This window comes from Ahaetulla prasina, chromosome 3, assembly GCF_028640845.1.
Source record: "Ahaetulla prasina isolate Xishuangbanna chromosome 3, ASM2864084v1, whole genome shotgun sequence".
NCBI lineage: Eukaryota > Metazoa > Chordata > Lepidosauria > Squamata > Colubridae > Ahaetulla > Ahaetulla prasina.
Window position 1 is genome coordinate 230,866,585 of NC_080541.1, and position 22,044 is coordinate 230,888,628.

Here is a 22,044-nt window from a genome sequence, read left to right on the forward strand (position 1 = left end):
GCTCTTCTCTGCACTCTTTCTAGAGTCTCAACCTCTTTTTTCTAATATGGTGGCGACTATAGCTGGATGCCCTATTCCAAGTGTGGCCTTACCACGGTCTTATTTCTCCTTTGTTTTGCAGATACAGCTCAGGCTGGAGAACCCAATGCATTCACAGGACTGAAGAAATGACCATGGCACTCTCAGACTCCTTCCTGCCCAAGCCTAGTCAACCCTCTATGCTGGAGACCCTCCACCCATCCCCTCTTTTTCAGTAAAGCTCTCATTTCACACGGCAGCCTCTGAATCTTCTAGTTTTGTGCCGACCGCTTGGCCAACCTTCCCTTTGGCAGCAGGGCCCTCTTCTCTACTTAGCTCTGGCCAGGGAGAGATGGAGGGAGGGATCCTCCCCTGGTGTCAAGTGGGATCCTCCTCTGGTGTCAAGCAACCAGAGCCACTGATCGATAGTTGATAGTCAGCAACTCTATTGACTTCTGCCTAAGTTACAAGAATCTCCTCGGACTGCCTGCCTGCCTGCCTGCCTGTGATTGGAAACAACCAGATAAGGTTTTGTGGAACTCAGGGAGGCTCAAATGATGCCTCTTGTGGCTGCACAAGGACTCCAAGCTAGATCCCCACTTGACCCCTCCTTCCAGCCTGGCTAGCAGTTCCTCAACACTGGCCATCTCTTCTACAAACAACTTCTCTTTTGAAACTGAAGGTTGTGGTCCAAAACATCTCCAATTTAAGAGGAAAAAGTCAATCCAGCTGTTTGATGGACCCCTCTGGTTGATTCAGAGAGCCTCCAGGTGTGAAGCAAAGGTGGCAGGTGATAAGGAAGGGCAAGCAGAGGTTACAGATGCCCTGCCATGCCCCGATAGCAGAACTGCCTCTCTAAATCTCTTCATCCTTAGGTAACAGGGATCTGCCCACCTAGCAATTTGAAAGCATGCAAATGTGAGTAGATAAATGGGTACCCCTTGGGTGGGAAGGGAATAGCGTTTCCTTCCCACCCTTTGACAGCCTTTGGCATAAAGTCATGCTGGCCACATGATCACCGAAGTGGTCTCTGGGCAACCCTGGCTTCTTGGCCAAGAAACGGAAATGAGCATCATCCCCAGAGTTGAACACAACCGGACAGGGAAACCTTTACCTTTACTTTATGTCTTGTACGTCACCCAGACTTGGAAGGCCAATACTTTAAACATCAAAATCTATCCAAGAATGGTTGGAGGGCACTAGAAGATGCTGTTTCTAGTGGGCATCCTGCCAAAATTTTATTTTTTACGACTACAAAAAAACCTCTGAGTGTTCTCTTTTCATGCACCACCAGGAGGCAGCATGTGACCACTTTTCTCTCTCCTTGAGACTCATCAGACATAGGCAGCCAAATGTTAGTTTAAATCCTTGGCTGGGAACTCCATGCATGGGCACTCACATTTTTAAAAAAAACATAACTTTATTAAACTTATCAAAGTATAAAATACACATGAAAATGGAAATGTGGAGCTCCCTTTGCTTTAAGGAGCTGACCAGAAAGATGGCTTGGTGGCTCCACTCCAGTGGGGGCTGATCTGGTGGGAGCTGGTGTGCAAATGGCCGTGAAGTGGAATTCCCTCCCAGCCGAGTGTGCAAGAAACCCAAAAGGAGGAAGACGGCCACTGTGGCTGTGGGAAGAAGAGAAAGGGGGGGATGGCCGGGTGGTGGGAGACGGAAGGAGAAGGGGGATGTGTGGGATTCTGCTCTGGTGAAACCCTCATTAGCTCTATTCCAGGAGGGGGCGCTGCAGCTGTTAGTTGGACTCTGGGAAAGGGTTGAAGGTTCCCCGACACCCACGTTTTTTCTCATCCCTGCACTTTTAAGTGGAAACTGATGAACGGAGAGAGGAAGTGGATGCTTTTTTTCATCACTTTGTGTTGAGGAAATGCAATTATTGGTGACTTATGAACAGGTGGCATGCAAAAATTTTGCATGGATAGCTGTAATAACATGTTTAAAATGGACAAATATCTACATGCATAAGAAGCCCTCATATACCTAACATTTTTCCTAGCATTGTTTTCTCTTCCTGACGTTGTTCCTGTTGCTTCTTTTTTTCCTTGTTCATTAAACAAAGGCAGAAAACTTTCTCTGAGTTGCCTCATTGTCTCCAACCAGGCCATGGGGGGGAGGCCCTCGCTAGACTGCAGAGTCTCCATTTCAATCCCAGACTTACTCTGGAGTAAACCCTACGTGGGGACTGAGTTTCAGGGATTTCCACTCCAAGAGGTGCTTCCCCTTGGCACGCTCTTTCTGGAAAGCCACATTGGAGAATGATGATGTGCTGCCTCTCAGCCCCTCTTCCTCTGTCATGGGGGGCGGGGGGGGGAGACACTGATCAAGGTGGGGAGGGGAAACCCCCAAAGGGGCAGAGGGAGAGACATGAGACCAAGAGGGCAGCTGGAGCCAAGGCTCTATTGCAGAAGAAAAGGAATCAGCCCAAGGTGGGTTTGAGGGGAGGGTCTCCAGGTGGTCCAGGACAGAAGAAGGATCTTGGGGTCAACTTGGTGTACTGGGCACAATTTGGAAAAGTGACGCTCCAATGCAGAGAGGCCCAGTCTCCACTTAGAGAGTCCCGTGAAAAGAAAGAGAGCCAGGCATGTGGTTTTAGTCCACGGCTGTCTTCTGCAAAGCGTGTGGGCGAAGCGAAGCGGTGGTAGAACCAGTACATAAGGAACAATTTTACCAGTACATAAGGAACAAAAAGGCAAAGGCCAGCGTGTAGTGGAGTTTAATGTGTGGCTAAAGGAGTGGTGTAAAAGGGAAGGCTTTGGTTTTATTAGTCACGATGTCTACAACAGGTCCAATGAAAAACTGTACAAAAGAGATGGATTGCATCCATCAAAGAAAGGGACTGAGTTACTTAGCAATACATTCACAGATTTTCTGGATAAACATTTAAACTGAACAGTGGGGACAGAGAATTAACTGATACAGAAAATTTCTGTCCCCAGCAATCGAAAACTAAAAGAGTTATCAGTGCATGTAACATAGATGTCTGTATGGGTAAGACTATCAGCCCTGCTATCAAGCAAAACCAAGCATTTAACAGTGAGTGCCATACCACGTGCACTAAACCAACAGGTGGCAAGAAAGTAGGGGCAGTCAACACAGGTTATGTAGATAGTAAACACAAGATCAATCCAAATGGACTCAAATGTCTATACACCAATGCACAGAGTATGAGGAATAAACAGGGTGAATTAGAACCAAGTAAATGAGGGTAGATATGATATTGTTGCTATTACGGAAACTTGGTGGGATGAAACTGACAAATGGAACATACAGCTAGAGGGACATAAATTATTTAAAAGAAATAGACCAAATAAAAGAGGAGGTGGAGTTGCACTATATATAAGAAATAACTACATCTCTACAGAAATAGAGCACAACAATGATGAAAATCATCTTGAATGTATTTGGGTCAATATAAAAGGGTGAAAACGATATTGCCATAGGTCTATACTATAGGCCACCCAACCAAACAGAGGAAGTAGATGAACTTTTTGCTAGTCAGCTAACTAAGGTATGTAGGAAGCACATCACAGTAGTAATGGGGATTTTAACTACCCTGACATCAACTGGGAAACAAACTCTGCACCAAGTGGAAGATCCAACAGGTTCCTAACAAACCTAGCAGACAACTTTGTTTCCCAAAAATAGAGAAGGCAACAAGGGATCAGCCATATTGGACTTAATTCTCACTAACAGAGATGAAATGATAGAAGGTGTTGAAGCTACAGGAACCTTGGGGCAAGTGACCACGCAATATTGGAATTCAACATTACAAATACAAGTAGTAGAACAAAGTCAAACTAGAGTCTTGGACTTTAAAAGAGCTAATTTCAATAAACTTAGAGAGAGCTTGAGAAGGATTCCATGGATGAGAATCCTCAGGGGGAAAACAACTCAAGAAGCTTGGGAAATTTTGAAAAGTGAGATTATAAAAGCACAGTCTAACACAATACCAATGAAGAAGAAAAATAATAGATCTCAAAAGAAACCAGCATGGATGCATAAAGAACTATCTGACAAATTGAAAGACAAAAAGGACAAATATAAAAAGTGGAAAGAGGGGCAAATAACTAAGGCAGAGTATCAGCAAATAGCCTGAGCTTGTAAAGATGAAGTGAGGAAAGCTAAGGCTCACAATGAACAAAGGCTAGCGAAAAAAGTAAAGAATAACAAAAAAAGCTTCTTCCAACATGTTAAAAACAAGAAAAAAGTCAAGGAAACAATTGGCCCATTGCTGGGAGAAAGTGGAAAGAAGATGACAAGCAACAGGGAGAAAGCAGATCTACTTAACTCATTTTTTGCATCTGTCTTTACACAAAAGGAAAAAACAATCCAACCTATCAAAAACAGCACCACAAAAAACAGATTAGAAACACAAGTTAAAATAGGGAAGAAAATGGTAAGTGAACACCTGTCTACCCTAGACGAGTTCAAATCACCAGGACCGGATGGATTACACCCCAAGGTTCTGAAGGAACTGGCAGACGTGATCTCAGAACCACTGAACTATATCTTTCAAAGATCCTGGAGCACAGGGGAGCTGCCAGAGGACTGGAAAAGAGCTGATGTAGTTCCCATCTTCAAAAAAGGGGGGAAAAAACAGATCCAGGAAACTACAGACCTATCAGCCTGACCTCAATACCGGGGAAGATTCTGGAAAAGATAATCAAGCAACGAATCACTGAGCACCTAGAAGCAAACAAAGTAATAACCAAAAGCCAACATGGGTTTGTCAAAAACAGGGAGTCGGGCTGTTCTCCAAAACACCTGAGGGTAGAACAAGAAACAATGGGTGGAAACTAATCAAGGAGAGAAGCACCCTGGAATTAAGGAGAAATTTCCTAAAAGTGAGAACAATTAAGCAGTGGAACAGCTTGCCACCAGAAGTTGTGGTTGCTCCAAAAATGGAAGTTTTCAAGAAGAGACTGGACAGCCATTTGTCCAGAATGGTGTAGGGTCTCCTGCTTGAGCAGGGGGTTAGACTAGAAGACTTCCGAGGTCCTTTGCAAATCTGTTATTCTTTTAAATCCTCAAGTTTTGTTTTTTTTATTTGCATTTATATCCCGCCCTTCTCCAAAGACTCAGGGCGGCTTACACTGTGTCAAGCAATTGTCTTCATCCATTTGTATATTATATACAAAGTCAACTTATTGCCCCCAACAATCTGGGTCCTCATTTTACCTACCTTATAAAGGATGGAAGGCTGAGTCAACCTTGGGCCTGGTGGGACTCGAGCCTGAAGTAATTGCAGGCTGCTGTGTTTTTAATAACAGGCTATCTTACAGCCTGAGCCACCACGGCCCTTTTGCAAATATTCTAACTCCCCTTCTTCAACTGGTAGTTGCAACGGGAGAAAATGCTTTAGCAGGATCTCTCCCATTGACCATGCGGAAGGTACCATGAAAAATCATATTGGGTTCCTCCAGGCCTAATACCCAGAATTCCCAGCCAGCACAAGGTTGTGGCTGAGAATGTTGTGCCTTATGGTGATGAGACCCTGCAGAGACCAAGTGGGGTTCCACCTTGGATGAGAAGATGAAGAAAGGATCCCTTTGCCTCTTGCTTGGTTGAAGGAGCTTGGTGGCCTCCACGTTGTCTCTCCAGCCAGAACAAGAAGCCCCCAGACATCCCCCTCCAGTGAGAATTTACCTACATTTTGCTTACTCAACCTCTATTTGAGGTCCATGTGCCTTCAGGGAGCAAAAGACAGGTTCACCTGCTGCCCCTCCGCAAAGCAGAAACTCCCACCCCTTCGCTTTTGAATTCGGAGAAGATAGGAGTTCCTCCACCACCACCACTCCTAGTATCCTCTGGAAAGGGGCCTCTGTCCATCCCCCACAGAATAGAATAGAATAGAATAGAATAGAATAGAATAGAATAGAATAGAATAGAATAGAATAGAATAGAATTTTTTATTGGCCAAGTGTGATTGGACACAACTCAGGACTCTTGAGCCAGCCCAGTCTGTGTTGGATTTGCCAGTCCAGGGGGTTCGGTCCAACCCCAACCTCATCCCATCCTTCTAGACTGACCATTGCAATATGCACACTGGGTGAAGTTCTATCATTACACAAGATTGCTGCATTCCTGGAAACCACTGCTGTGTCCTTCCTCCTTCTGAGGTTGGTCTCCTGTCCGGAGGAAGCATTACATTGGGAAAGCCCCACAAACCTGCGGTTAAACCGCCACCAGCCCCTTTCTCCAGCTTTATATACTCCTGCTGCCTCAGGCAAGAGACCTCCTTCCCCCTGAGAGACCATGTGGGCCAGGCTTCTTCTCGTTGGGGTGCTCCTCTCCTTCTCTGCTGACCTCCATGCTGCCAGTGGTGGAGATGGTGATGAAGAGAGCCTGAGACCTCTGAACAGTGAGTAGACTCACAGGAAACCCCTGGTGGGAGATGGACCTGAGAAGCCGGGTGGCTGGGCTGGGACTATTTTCTCTTCTGGGGTTACAGATTACAGATTAACAGACCTACAAGGTCATCTAGTCCAACCCCCCGCCCAAGCAGGAGACCCTACACCATTTCTGACAGAGGGAAGTCCAGTCTCTTCTTGAAAGCCTCCAGTGATGAAGCTCCCACAACTTCTGAAGGCAACTTCTGTTCCTCTGCTTGATGGTTCTCACTGTCAGAAAACTCCTCCTTATCTCCAGATTGAATCTCTCCTTGTTCAGTTTCCATCCATTGTTCCTTGTCTGGCCTTCAGATGCCTTGGAAAATAGCTTGACCCCCTTCCTCCTCTGTGTGGCAGCCCCTCAAATATTGGAAGACTGCTATGATGTCTCCCCTGGTGAAACTCCCCTGGGTGAGTTTCAGGCTCCAGCACCCTTCCTTTCCTGCAGGGCCAGCCCACCCCTCCCAAGGCAGGAAGAAAGCAGTCAGCTTGGCTTCTTGGCCTGCTGCGGAGTGAGACCCTCTCCTTCCCAGGACCTCTTTTCCAGCTGGCACACCTTGCAGACCCTGTCCCAGGTTCTCACCTGGCCACCTTCATTGCCAGGAGCATCTCCTGGCGGCGGCTGCTGGTTGGTTTGGAGTTTGCTCTTATGCCTTTGGGGGAGGGGGAGATTTGCATCCATGACCTTTAAGTATGACCCGCTTCTTCTGGCGTGGATGAGGACTTTTTCCGGGCACCCCACATTCTTGGGATGGCTGCTGTACTCTGGGGATAAACTTCCTTGTTCCCTCCATGGGCGAAACCAAAGGACAAGGTGATATGACCTACTGGGAATTTTCCCACCTTTAGTAAACATCCCATTGAAGGATTCATTTACTTTTTTTTTTGCATTTATATCCCGCCCTTCTCCGAAGACTCTGGGCGGCTTACACAGTGTCAAGCAATAGTCTTCATCCATTTGTATATTAGATACAAAGTCAACTTTTATTGCCCCCAACAATCTGGGTCCTCATTTTACCTACCTTATAAAGGATGGAAGGCTGAGTCAACCTTGGGCCTGGTGGGACTCGAACCTGCAGTAATTGCAGGCTGCTGTGTTTTTAATAACAGACTGTCTTACAGCCTGAGCCACCACGGCCCTTTTGCAAATATTCTAACTCCCCTTCTTCAACTGGTAGTTGCAACGTGTAAATTCCTCTTTCAAACTGGGGGTGGGGGGGATATGATTTTGGCAATGATTGCCACGTTGAACATTTTATGTGTTTGGGTTCAACTGAATATTTGTGCCTAAAGTCAATGGTCTCCATCAACCCTGACTTCCTTCCTTCCAATCCTGAAGAACAAACTGGAAAATTGAGGGAACTCCAAACATTGGGAAGAGGGAGTCCAGTATCTGAAAATGCAGCATGGGGAGCAGAGGAGAAGCATAGCCGTATTGGCCCTTAAGGCAGAACACAGAATACCAGAGTTGGAAGGGACCTTATAGGTCATCTTATAGAAGGGAAGGGACCTTATAGGTCATCTAGTCCAACCCCCCACTCAAGGAGGAGACCCAACACCATTTCTGACAGAGGGAAGTCCAGTCTCTTCTTGAAAGCCCCCAGTGATGAAGCTCCCATAACTTCCGAAGGCAACTTCTGTTCCATCAGTTGATTGTTCTCACTGCCAGAAAGTTCCTCCTTATTTCTAGGTTGAATCTCTCCTTGATTAGTTTCCATCCATTATTCCTTGTCCGGCCTTTGGGTGCTTTGGAGAATAGCTTGGACCCACTCCTCTCTGTGGCAGCCCCTCAAATATTGGAAGGCTGCTATCCTGTCTCCCCTGGTCCTTCTCTTCTCTTCACTAGACTAGCCAGGCCCAGTTCCTGCAACCGTTCATCGTATGTTTTTTTCTCCAGTCCCTATCTTAATTTCTCTACTCTGGGCTTTCTGCCCAAAGTGATGCCAAGCAGCTGGGGAATGGCAGCCTGGCACAAACCAGAGCTCCTCGCAGCAGGAGCTGAGTCTGCCCTCTGAATGTCTCGTTGCACCCAACCAGTGGAGTTCCAGCCAGCTGCGGTGGGGGCTGCATGGAGGCCCTGGGTGAGCACTTGCCCGGGTGCCAGTGTTCTCTGCAGAAAGGGGCAGCCCTGCCCATTGGAGGCAGGTCAGAGGCCTGACATCCGGGAGAGCAGCAGGGATGCCTTGGCCTCCAGCGGAGGGACCTGGTGGCTCCCCTCCCATCCGGATGAAAGCGCCATCCATCACTTCTGCCCTGGGAGATGCCAACCGAGCTCTGCAGGAGGGCAGTGTGTCAATGCTGGCACCACTCGCCTCAGTGGGAAACTCTGGATGCCTGGCTGATGGAGAGAACTGGGGGGGGGGAGTTAGGGACCCAGCCCCAGCCCCATTGTCCAGCCAGGTATATAGGACAAGGGGGGCTGGTTTGGCATCCTCCAAGCCTCTTTGGAGCAGCACCATGAAGTCTCAGGCCTTCTGGCTTCTCGTGGGGATGGTCACATCCACGGCAGAGCGAGGGAGGGGAGGTGAGTGGGAATCTTTGCAGCTCTTCAGCTGGAAGTGAGGCCCAGCCGGGAGGGGGCTGTTCATGCTCCAGACCCTGAATGCCCTCCCCAGGGGCATGGCACCTAATGGGGCTCTGAGCCGGGTTGCCATGCCCAGGAACCAGCAGTTCCCACAGAAGGAGCTCCTGGCTGTGGCATTTCCCTGGACGTGGTAGCTGCAGGAGGGACCCCAGAGAAAAGATGGCACAGGGCAGACAGAGGGGGTGGGGTCCCTGGTGAAGAATTTACAGGGGTCCCTACCTCAAAGCAAGACTCCAAGCCTTTGGCATCGGTAGATCCTTTGGGGAACTACTAGGCTTCTTGGGGGGTGGGGGGGAGGGCAGGAGGAGTCCTGGGTTGCCAACAAGGACCACAAGAAGCCTTCCCAGCCTTGGCACCCCCATCCCATCAGACCTGACACTTCTCTGCCTCTTCTTCACAGCTGCCAAGGGAGCACCCCCAGGCTCCTTCCGGTCTCAGGAGTCAGTTCCAGAGAAAGCTGGCCGGTGCCCAGTGGGAAGTGCCCAGGAGCCCCTGCCCTCTAAGCTCTACTGCCTCTCAGACGCTTCGTGTCCAGGGGACGAGAAGTGCTGCAGCCTGGGCCGAATAAGGATCTGCGTGCAGCCTGCCCTGGGTAGGGGGGCTGCAAGGGAGCGGGGCTGCCCTGTGACTCGCCCCACAGGGCCCCTCGCCAGCCTGGTTCTCAAGGCTGAGTAGAGATGGTTTGTGGGGGAGAGGGCAGTGCACCCCCAGTTGGGCTCCCCTGGTGAGAGGGGCTGGGGGTCAGGGGGTCAGCAGGCCATGCAAACTCCTGCCTGTTTCTTATGTTCGTCTCACCTTGGTGGCTGCCATCCTGCCTGCTTTGGCCGTCCCTGAGAACCCGGCTGGAAGGGGCCCACAGCCACACTGTGGAAGTGATGCCACCAACAGGGGCCAGCTACAGGTAGCCCTCGACTTATGGCCACAATAATTTGAGCCCAAAATTTCTCTTGCTAAGCGAGACAGTTGTTAAGTGAGTTTTGCCTCATTTTATGTCCTTTCTTGCCACTGTTGTTAAGTGGATGGCTGAAGCTGTTAAATGAATCTGGCTTCCCCATTGACTTTGCTTGTCAGAAGGTCACAAAATGAGATCACGTGACCCCAAGACATGGCAACCGTCATAAATATGAGTTGGTTGCCAAGGTCTGAATTTTGATCACGTGACCACGGGGATGCTGCAGCGGTCGTAAGTGTGAAAAGCAGTCATAAGTCAATAAAGGAGAATATTTGTAGCTCAAAGTTAAACTAAGGGAACTTTGCCGCTCTCTGAGCTCCCTTGATTTCTTCCAAACATTTCACGACCCAACTAGGGAACATCCTCAGTGTTAGAAAGGAGGGGGGATTGTGGAGAGGAGGAGGAAGAGGAGAAGGAAGAAGAGAAGGAAGAGGAGGAGGAGGACTGTGGGGTCCTTGGTGCTCTCTGAGCTTTACAGTAGTGGCCAAAATTGTGGAAACCTTTTGGGAAAATTGTATTGTCTAAAACTAGCTAATAACCACCACTTTTTGGGGGGAGTAGTACCATAAAAGTATATATCGATGGAAAGATAATTTAATCAAGAATGTAATGCAATAACTTTTATGAAGGATTTGCTATTAGAATAGCAGTTACAGTATAAAGAAGAAAAGTGAATGTCAGAAACAGACTAAGGGTAAATCCCATAAAAAGCAACAAAAACCATGAACAAGTGGATTTGTTGAAGAAAGACATACATAAAAATATAAACATATATATCCCGAAAGATATACGTATTAAAAAGCTTTTGCAAAAGGGTTCTCCACAAGGGAGAGAACGTCTGACGGCTTCAAATACACAGTTTGAATACATTTGCAGACACGCAACAAGGCAATCGCGATGACTCCACCCATCGTTGTTTTTCCTACATTATATAACAGTTTTGGCTTATCCAGCCGTGTCTTCTTCCTCTAACTTCCATACTTCCCCGTAATGAAGTCTCATTTACAGGAACCCCTTTAATGATATCTCTTTTATGAGAAATCCCATTTACAAGAACAATGTTTTGCTTAAATTAGCGTGTCCTGATTAAAAGATACAAAACTGTTTGTTCAGTATATTTCCATAGAACAGATATTACATAAACTGCTCATAGATGTCTTACACGCTTATAAAATAGTTCAGGTTATTCAAGGTTATAGGAGTACAATATGGCATCACTTAAGTTGTGTTCTTTACAGGAATAATTCCATTTCTCACAGTGAAACACATAGAAAAAACAAGATTTATCACCATAGAAAAAATGAGATATACAAAAACTATCACCGTGTCAGTTAATCTTTAGTTGAATAACCTTTAGCATGAATTACGGCCTTACAACATCTTCCCATGGAGTGAACCAAGTCTTTGAGTTCTGCAGCTGTTATCACATGAAATCAAGATTGAAGGATTGCGACTTCCGGTAGCTCCGCTCTCTTCGACGGATGCCTGAAAGGCGCCCGCACTGCGATTCTGTAAAAAGCCGGTGAAAACAGCGAATATCAGCTGTTCGCAAGCTGAAAGTACTTTCCCCCGGTAAAGGGGAAAGGAAAGAGCAGAGGAGGGATAGGAAGAACTCCCTAGAGGCCCCGCTTTCTCGATTTGAAAGTGGGGAACTCGAAGGGGAAAGTTCCCTGGAAATCCCTCTGCAGTAGCTCCAGACCCAGCGTGTCTCTGCTTCGGCAGAAAGAGAAGAAAGCGACCCTCTCTGCTTCTAATGAATGCTATGGATTTTAATAAGCAGACGGAACAAACACAAGAGATCAGTCATTTAAACTGCAAGTATTAAATCTGACTTCTATTTATTTTTTTAAACTTTTTTCCACTTACAATCAACATTGAAACAAAATGGCGCTCGTTAGTTGCTGAGAAAGCGAAAGTGAATGGAGACTATCGTATAGTGCTGGACTGTAAGCAGAGCAGACTGGATTTTTGCTTATTTTTAATTTCTTCTTTTTTTTATTTGGATTTAAACGGACTGCTGGATTACTTTAGTTTGCTTAGGTATTTGAGAAGGGGACTCTCAGTAAGAATTTGGCCATGAAGATTCTTTCAGAAGAATTGATTCGTGACTTTATACAGGAATATAGAGAGAAAATGTATGTAATTATCCAAAAATATGAATTGATAAAAAATCGGGATGTTTTGGATGAGAGTTTGGGGGAAACTAATCAGTCCAATCAGTACTTGGAAAATGGAGTGGAGGAGATACAAGCAAAAGTGGATAAAAATGAAGATATGATCGTGAATAAACAAGATGATGTAAAGAGGCTTTCTTTAAAAGATTTGGATGAAACACCTGAATTTGTGTTACAAGAGGTTGTTTCCCAAACAGATAAATTACACAGGGCTAATGCTTTACAAGAGTTTTCTTTCCGGATTGATGGAATATATGGTAGTAATTTGTGGATTGCTGGACAAAAGGAACCATTAGGACATATTGTGATTGACTTTTTAAAAGGAGTAATGAAGGAAAGACAGAGACTAATGCATCAAAAAAAAAACGGCAAGATACAAAAGTATTATTCTTGAAAGAAGTTTTTTTGGAAATATTAACAGATAAAAATATTAGCGTTCCTGAAAGACTGTATGCAAGAAAGATCTGGAAGAAATGGGTTGATTATATGTTTGATATATATCACAAAAGACGATGTTTGGAATTTTATTGGATTTTTTTTTCTTTTCTCTTAAGCTTGTGTACTAAGAAAAATGGCGATGGTCAGAGGAAGAAGGACTAAAGTTGAATAGGGATTGTAATTTGCTGTATCGAAATTATGTAATGTGTTTTACTGAATTGTAAATAGAATATTCTCAAAAGACTTTATGTAAGAAAGATTTGGGGGGGAAATGGGTTGATTATATGGTTTATAGAAGTTACAAGGGAGATATTCTCTGAATTGGATTGGATTTTTAAGCATTATCTGGTTTTAAATACTTTAGGATTAATCTGCTGTATTGAATATATTTTATCAATGTTAATTGCTATTTCTTGAAGGATTTTGGTTATGTAAGGGGGAAGTCAGAGCCAGAGAGGAAAAATTTGTATAATTGTTTTGGAATAATTTAGCTTATGTTTGTTTTTGAACTATACCTTATGGGTGTTCTGGGAAGTCGGAGGGTGGGGAAGAGGGTGGTTTTGGAGGGAGGGGGGAGGGGGGGAAAGGGGAGGTAAAACATTTTTGTAAAAACTTTTTTAATTAAAAAAAAAAGATTGAAGGATTGCTTCTATTAACTGGGTTTTATTACTGGGTCGCTTCTGACTAGTAAGTTTCTTTAGTCGGCTCCATAGATTTTCAATTGGGTGAAGGCCTGGGCTATTCCCAGGCCATTCCAGCAGTGAAATAGGATTATCTTGAAACTCCAAAAAAAAAAAAAAAGTGGTGTTATTAGCCACCAAACCTCAAAAATACACTTTCCCCAAAAGGTTTCCACAATTTTGGCCACTACTGTGTGGTTTTCTTGGAGACATTTCATTAACCAAGTAGGGTACATCATCAGGGTTAGAAGGGAGGTGGGTTAACTGCTGATGTTACGGAGTTTGACTAATGAAACATCTTGCAAAAAACCCACCAAGCTCAGAGAGCACCAGGGACCCCACAGTTGTCGTTCTCCTCCTCCTCTTCCTCCTCCGCCCCATATTCCTTCTAGGTTTGATGATGTTACCTAGTTGAGTGATGAAACGTCTACAAGAAAACAGCCAAGCTCAGTGGGTACCAGAGACCCCACAGTCATTGTCTTCATCCTCATCTCCACAGACCCCATTTCCTTCTAGCACTGATGATGTTACCTAGCTGGGTCATGAAACGTCTGCAAGGAAACAGCCAAGCTCAGAGAGCACCAGGGACCCCACAGTCCTCCTCCTCCTCCTCCTCCTCCTCCTCCTGCTCCCCCTCCCCCTCCCCCTCTTCCTTCCTTCCTTCCTTCCTTCCTTCCTCCCTCCCTCCCTCCCTTCTAGCACTGATGATGTTACCTAGCTGGGTCATGAAACGTCTGCAAGGAAACAGCCAAGCTCAGAGAGCACCAGGGACCCCACAGTCATAAGTTATTTTTTTTCAGTGTCATTGTAACTTTGAACCGTTACTAAATGAATGGTTGTAAGTTGAGGCTACCTGCACTGCTCTGGGCCCCCTGAAGAGCGGGGATGGGGGGGGGGCTTCTCTGCCAGCTGCCAAGCCAGGCCAGCCTTTCCCGGGCTGAGGGCAGGAATGAATGGAGACCAGGGTGCTGGGATGGGCAAGGGGGCCTTCTCTTTTACCCCTTCTTTTACAGTAAACCCCGGCTACTGCCCCACTGCCTGCCCCATGGCCCTGGAGCCCTGCCGGGTCTTCTGCCTGGATGATGTCGCCTGTGGTCCCGGGGAGAAATGCTGCCTCCAGGACTGCCAGCTGCGGTGCCTGGCGGCAGAGCGAGGTAAGGGGGCTTAACGGGGCTGGGCAGAGGGAGGGTCTCCTGTGGTGGTGGGGAACGAGGGAGAGGGGCCACTCCAGCAGCTGCTGTCCAGTCAGGCTCAGGGTCAAGCACCACAGGGCAGGCGCCCACTCTGGGCAGGCTCTGCTCATCCCTGGCATCTTCCTGTCTCTGCTGCAGTCCGGCCAGGCCTGTGCCCGAGGAGGAGGGTGCTGCCCAGCGGGACCCCCTGCCCGAACCGATGTGAGGACGACAGAGGCTGCCCCCCTGGCCAGAAGTGCTGCTTCACCGGCTGCGGGCTGGAGTGCCTGCGACCCAGAGCAGGTAGCACCCCTCTGAGATTCAACACCCGCCTTCCTGACCTGGGCACCTGAGACAATGGGCCCAGCTGGCTTTTAGGAAGAACAAAACGGAAAAGGAGAGACTGCCAACTCTTTGCAAAGAAACGCTCCTTGGCAAGGAAGCCTCCCTGCCCCAGGGGGCCATTCTTCGCAGGTGGAAAGCTGGGGGGGGGAAGGGGTCCGCTTGGGTCTCTGCCCCCCCTGCCCAGAACACCAAGGCAGGTGCTTTGGCCGCTGGACGGCCTCCTGGGAGGGGGGAGATGATTTCGAACAAGTGGGGGTGTTTCTTTTTTTTTTCTCCTTTTTTCTTTTCAGGCATTTTTGTTAGGTTATTAAGTATTATAAAATACAAAATACGAAAGTAAATAAAAGAACAATGAGAAGGGAAAGAAAGAGGGGAAGAGAAGGGAGGAAAAGGAAGAGAAAAAGAAAGACTCTCCCTGCTGCAGTAAAATGAGGCATTGGCATCAAATCACAGCTTTTGGTTTTTCCATAATAATATGAACAAGTCATTTCTATAAAGATCTGTCCGTCTAATCTGGAAAACCCGAAGTCAAGGGGGCTTTTCTGAGGGACCCACCCGGGGGGCCTGCTCCCCTCTTTGGGGGTCTCACAGCCAGAAATGGATCTGCTGGGACAAAAAAGGGGGCCCCTCCTTGGCTGCAGGGGAGCCTGGTTGCCCACTGAGGGCCCCGAGGGGACGTACAGTAGTCCTCGACTTACGATCACAATTTTACCCCAACATTTTGTTGCTAAGCAAGACAGTTGGTGAGTTTTTCTCCATTTTATGACCTTTCTTGCCACAGTTGTTTAGTGAATCTGGCTCCCCCGTTGACTTTGGTCACCAAAGGGGATCATGTGACTCCAGGACACAGTGACCGTCATAAATATGAGTCAGTTGCCAAGAATCCAAATTTTGATCACATGACCCCAGGGATGCCACAGCTGTGGTAAGTGTGAAAGTCGGGCCTAAATCCCTTTTTTCAGCACCATTGTAACTTCAAACGGTCACTAAACAAAAGGTTGTAAATTGAGGACTAGATGTATTGGGGGGAGATTGCTGCACTCCCATCCTCCCCCATCCCCACTGCACCCACCCCACTGCAGGGCAAGGAAATGGAGGGGGCCTCGCCTGGCTCCTTCCCCAAAAGGAGGGGGAGTGTTGAGGAGGGGGAGTGTTGGGTGAGGAAACAACCTGCCCACCTAAAGAATCCCTCCGCATCATCATTGTAAGATGTTAGATCTCAGGGCAGGAGCCTGGTAGATTGATTCTTTTCTTTAATCCTTCACTTTAGAGCAGCGGTCTCTAACCTTGGCCACTTTAAGCCTGGCGGACTTCAACCCCCAGAATTCCCCAGCCAGCAAAACTTTAAGCCTGGCGGACTTCAACTCCCAGAATTCTAGGAGTTGACGTCCTCCAGGCTTAAGATGGCCAAGGTTGGAGACCCCCTGCTTGAGAAGAAATGACAAGAAGACTGTCGTTTGTCTTTGGAAGCCCTCCCCTTGTCCACCCACTTCTGTGCCCCAAGGCCACAGCTCTCCCTGCCTCACATCCCCTCGGGTTTTTTCCCCTAGAAGCACCAGATCCGCATTCATCTCCTCCATGACTTCAGTCTAGATCAGGCGTCCTTAGGCTTCGCCATTTTAAGATGAATGGTGTCCTGGAAGTATCTCTCTTTTTTTTCCCCCAGAAGGTCCTGGTGTTTGCACAGACCCACCGACACCAAAATGCCAAGATCGCTGCAGAGATGACTCCGATTGTGCAAAGGAGGAGAGGTGTCGCCCCACGGCTTGTGGCTTCCAGTGCCAAGGGCCTCCTCCAGGTACTCCTGGCTTTGCACAGGCCTCCCAGGGACCTCACCCCAAGCCTAAGGAAGTGGAGGGGAAGACACCTAGTGAGTATGGCCAGTGAAGTTCTTCTTTTCTCAAAGGATATTTAGAAGAACATAATGTTCTTGAAGGATGAACATGAAGTTCTCAGACGACATTCAGAAGAACATAATGCTCTTGAAGGATGAAGCAAGTGGGAGGAGAGGGGAGGAGAGAGAAGGAGGGGCTGGGCAGAGATCTGAGATGCTTATTAGGGGGTGAGGGAAGAGGCAGGGGCCTCAGGCTACTCTCTGATTGCAGGAAAGCCCGGAGTGTGTCCCTTGCTGTTGCGGGGGTCCCTGGGACCCTGTGTGGGAAAGATGCTGAAGACCTGCACTCATGACTTTGACTGCGAGGAAGCCAAAAAGTGCTGTTCAAACGGCTGCAGGATGGTCTGCAAGGAGCCAGGAGAAGGTCAGCTGGCCAACTGGAGGTAGAGAGACCCTGAAGCCTTCCTCCTCCTCCTCCTCCTCCTCCTCCTCCTCCATTCCCCCATCTGTTCCAGCATCTCCCCCAACGCCCTGGGAAGCCCGGGGCTTGGGGCCATTACCATCAGTTCCCCACAGAAAGGGGCTGTTCTGAAGGACACTTCGGGGTCAAGCGAGGGTTCCTTCCTCAGAGTCTTCTCCTGAAGAAAAGGGGCAGCACCCTCTCCCCTCTCTTCTTATTGGTCTTTGAAATGCATGCGATTTTCATGCCTTCCTCTGCTGCCCATCCGTTGTGTGTTTCCGTGTCTTCTGTTTTCTCAAATAAAAGTTTTAGATTAGCAATTTTCAAAGGGTTTTTTTGTAACCATGTCAGAGCAGTTACAGCTACCCAACACATCAGAATGGAGAGACAGGAACCTTCGTAAGTCCCTCTATCAATAGACTTGTGTTGGAGCCTTCAGGTTCAGGGAAAAAAAAATTGGGACTATTCAGAGGAACAGGTTGATTAGCTTTGGGATATAAAGATTCATGAATATTGAACTTTTTGAGATGTGACCTTAGGTTTGAATATATGTATATGTATATGTATATGTATATGTATATGTATATGTATATGTATATGTATATGTATATGTATATGTATATGTATATGTATATGTATATATGTATATGTATATATATCAGGGGTGGGTTCCAAATTTTTTTACTACCGGTTATGTGGTTTATTTTGTGGGCATGGCTTGGTGGTCATGTGACTGGATGGGCGTGGCCAATAACAATAAATAATAAAAATAATAAACAAAGTATACAAAACAATAAGGTAAAGGTAAAGGTTCACCTCGCACATCCGTGCTAGTCGTTCCTGACTCTAGGGGGCGGTGCTCATCTCTATTTCAAAGCCGAAGAGCCAGCACTGTCTGAAGACGTCTCCGTGGTCATGTGGCCGGCATGACTCAACGCCAAAGGCGCACGGAATGCTGTGACCTTCCCACCAAAGGTGGTCCCTATTTTTTCTACTTGCATTTTTACGTGCTTTCGAAACTGCTAGGTTGGCAGAAGCTGGGACAAGGAACGGGAGCTCACCCCGTTACATGGCAGCACTAGGGATTCGAACCGCCAAGCTGTTGACCTTTCGATCGACAAGCTCAACGTCCTAGCCCCTGAGCCACCGCGTCCCCTTTACAAAAACAATAAGAGGTACCAAAAACCAACTTTAACACTTTACACCCACACAACACAACACAACTGACTCACACATAATGTAAAAGCAGCTGCACCTCACCCAAAATGACCTCTGCAACAGCAGGAACCTCACACAGTCACAAAAAGCTCAAAAACCAACTTTCACACTTTACACACACACAACACAACACAACTGACACACACACACACACAAAATCCCACATACAGCTTTGTGAGATTCTGTGTGTTTGTGTAGTTAGAGTGAAACACTAAGAAACATACCAAAACTCAGAAAGCTGCACAAATATTTTATTTTATTATTTTATTTTATTTATATTTTTTAGATCAGGGGTCTCCAACCTTAGTAACTTTCAGGTTTGTGGACTTCAACTCCCAGAGTTCCTCAGCCAGCAAAGCAGTTGCTGACTGAGCAGATGAATTCCAGGCAGGCAGATTCAGTTGCTAGCTGATGCAACTGATGTAAAGCATGGCTTTGCCAGCCCGAAAGAAGCTGTAATGAGGTAAGTGAGGAGAGGGGATTGGGTGGGCCAGAGGAAAAAAAGATTTTAAAAGGCTCCTCTGACAATCCCAGCTGAAGTTGCTTGATCGCAGCCCAATTTACTGGAGAAAGAAATTATATTGGGAAGAGATTGCGATCAAAGGAAACCAGGCCACCAAAGGACACGGTGGCTGGACACCATCAAAGCTGACACCGGCCAGAGCAGAGAAGGACTCAAAGAAATTGTTCAAGATTGGAGGATATGGAGGCCCATAAAACAAAGCAAGCATCAGACAAGATTGAATGGATAATAACATCATTATCATCTATATAGCAATAGCATTTAGACTTACTGTCTATACCACCTCACAGTGCTTCACAGCCCACATCTATCTAATTTCATTCCATTCCATTCCATTCCATGGCAACCAAGCAGCTTACAGAAGTAAAGTCCCAAATACAAGCCCCCATGAACTCTGACCTCGACCTCCGGTGACAACAATCAAACCAACCGTTTGCGCTTCAGTTTGAGATGCAGACAAAATACAGACTCATCCCCAACAGCCTGTACCTGCACGCAACAGTGAAGGGACCCAGGGCAGAAAAACATCCTGCAGAAAGGACAGCACCAACTTCTCAATGAAAAAATAAGACAGATCAATTTCACAACTGAGGTTTTGAAAGAGAGGGTGAAACACATACTCCAAGAGCTAAAATCACTTCTACCAACCAAAATATTGGAACAGGTCATAGAGTTTATAAAGAAGACACAACTAACGCAACACAACAAGAGCAAAGAATGACAAAAAGGCCAATTTTCTACCCAACAGCTTAGGCAGGAAGTCCACCTTGAAAAACCACCTTTGGGACAATTCATGGCACTAGATTAAAACAGGGGTGAGGTGGATTGTGGTTCCTTGTGTTGTAGGACTCAGGCAATGAATTGGGGCCAGCCCCAGTTATTGGACCAATCCAACATGTGAGGCCACAAAATGGGTCGTCTCTGTGGAGATTCTAGGTCATCCAAGTCTTGGTTGTCCCAAAGATGCTTTTTCATGTTTTGCCTTGAAGACCTTTTGCTTCTCATCCAAGAAAAACTCAACTGAAGAAGCTTCTTAAATGAGAAGCAAAACATCTTCAAGGAAAAACATAGTCCAGTTGCCTTTTGACTAAGCATCTTTAGGTGATGCATAGTTTCAACATGAGACCTGTGAATTATTAACCCAAGTTAATAATTTGGGTTAACATGTTACATGATATCAGGGACGTTCGGTATTCTTGGAATTCCACTTTAGTTGCAACGTGACTGGGCTCAGGTCTTTCTGGCAACCTTCTGAAAACTCTTGGAGGAATCAATCAGGTCTCCCCAAAATAAGAAGAGCTAACGCAGTGCCCATCTTCAAGAAGGGGAAGGAGGAGGACCGGGGGAACTATAGACCTGTCACCTTGGTGTCTACACCAGTCCAAATCTTTGAACAGATTATTCAGCAAAATCTTATCAGAGTTTGGACAGACAGGCGACATGAGGTTGTGTCAAAGAGGTTGTGTCAGACTGAACTTTATCTCCCTCTGAAAGCGTTCCTAGATTAGAGAAATGTTGTACGCAATAGATTTTGGCACAGCCTCTGGTGGAAGAGCTTTGTTTTTCTACTGAATAAAATGCAATAGGACAGGAGCTTATGCACGCCCCTTATGGTCCTCTTAGGAATGGGGTGAGGTCTTCTTGTGCCATATCCATCATTGGACATTGGCGATCATGTTGGCGATCCTATTTTTATCGACAGCCACACAAAAAAAGTGCTGCTGAATTTTGTCCAAACCAGGCCCTTAGATTGTGATGCCATGATGTTCTCTTTCTGCCTGCAGCTCATTTGCCTTCAGTCTTTCCCTGGAGGATTAAGTGAAGGATGCTGTATTTTTCCTGGTGTTGCATCACATGTCCAAAATATTCTAACTTCCGCTTTTTTATGCTCTGCAATCGCTGGGATGAAGAAGCTGAAGAATCTCTATCAAGTCTGCAGATGAGCCCAAGGCAGGAAGGGATCAAAGCAAGCTTGAGGGATGGGTGGATGCTTTGATCCTGAAGGAGCAGAGGGATTCCTTCTTCCAAATGTCTCCCACCACCACCACCACCACCCTATGCCAAGTAGCTGCCAGCTGTTGGATCTAGCCTCCTGACCAGCCCAAGTCAAATATCATTGTAATATTGTAATGTTTTATTCTATACCTTTTACTTGTTCTAAACAGCCTAGAGTTACCTCTTGGTGAGATGGGTGGTATATAAATTGCATAATAGAAAAAATAAAATACATGAGTGCTTTTTCCAAGACTCAGAAAAGGATAAAGGAAAAAGCGTTTCGAATTTTCTTACCCCCAAATCAAGAAGAGGACTTTAACTTTGTGATAAGGGCCTCAACAAGTATATAGAATACAGAATAACAGAATTGGAAGGCGCATCATCATCATCATCATCATCATCATCATCATCATCATCATATTTTAATTTGTATACCGCCCTTCTCCCGAAGGACTCAGGGCGGTGAACAGGCAGATAAAATATAAATACACACAATAATTAAAAACATCCCTTAAAAAACTAATTTAAATGCCCAAAATGTTAAAAAACGTACTCCCCCGTAAAATCACAAAATTTTAAAACCCATCCAATAAAAATAATAAACAAAGTATACAAAACAATAAGGTAAAGGTAAAGGTTCACCTCGCACATCCGTGCTAGTCGTTCCTGACTCTAGGGGGCGGTGCTCATCTCTATTTCAAAGCCGAAGAGCCAGCACTGTCTGAAGACGTCTCCGTGGTCATGTGGCCGGCATGACTCAACGCCAAAGGCGCACGGAATGCTGTTATCTTCCCACCAAAGGTGGTCCCTATTTTTTCTACTTGCATTTTTACGTGCTTTCGAAACTGCTAGGTTGGCAGAAGCTGGGACAAGGAACGGGAGCTCACCCCGTTACATGGCAGCACTAGGGATTCGAACCGCCAAGCTGTTGACCTTTCGATCGACAAGCTCAATGTCCTAGCCCCTGAGCCACCGCGTCCCCTTTACAAAAACAATAAGAGGTACCAAAAACCAACTTTAACACTTTACACCCACACAACACAACACAACTGACTCACACATAATGTAAAAGCAGCTGCACCTCACCCAAAATGACCTCTGCAACAGCAGGAACCTCACACAGTCACAAAAAGCTCAAAAACCAACTTTCACACTTTACACACACACAACACAACACAACTGACACACACACACACACACAAAATGCCACATACAGCTTTGTGAGATTCTGTGTGTTTGTGTAG

At 46.4% G+C, this 22,044-nt stretch overlaps 2 protein-coding genes across 2 annotated transcripts in view; both read left to right on the forward strand.

The window, feature by feature from the left end:
- The window catches only part of LOC131195101 (uncharacterized), a 49,797-nt gene extending 47,704 nt beyond the window's left edge, over positions 1-2,093 (forward strand). Inside the window, exon 10 of the mRNA XM_058176730.1 lies at positions 122-2,093. The gene's annotated coding sequence lies outside the window, so the exon portion shown is untranslated. The remainder of the gene's footprint in view (positions 1-121) is intronic.
- A 4,141-nt stretch (positions 2,094-6,234) lies between these two features.
- Positions 6,235-17,795, forward strand: WFDC3 (WAP four-disulfide core domain 3). The gene is made up of 5 exons (XM_058177081.1): positions 6,235-6,397; positions 14,267-14,407; positions 14,585-14,728; positions 16,437-16,640; positions 16,876-17,795. Exons 1-5 carry the CDS (start codon positions 6,292-6,294, stop codon positions 17,049-17,051), a joined length of 771 nt encoding a protein of 256 aa, XP_058033064.1. The 5' UTR covers positions 6,235-6,291; the 3' UTR covers positions 17,052-17,795.
- The last annotated feature ends 4,249 nt before the right edge of the window (positions 17,796-22,044 follow it).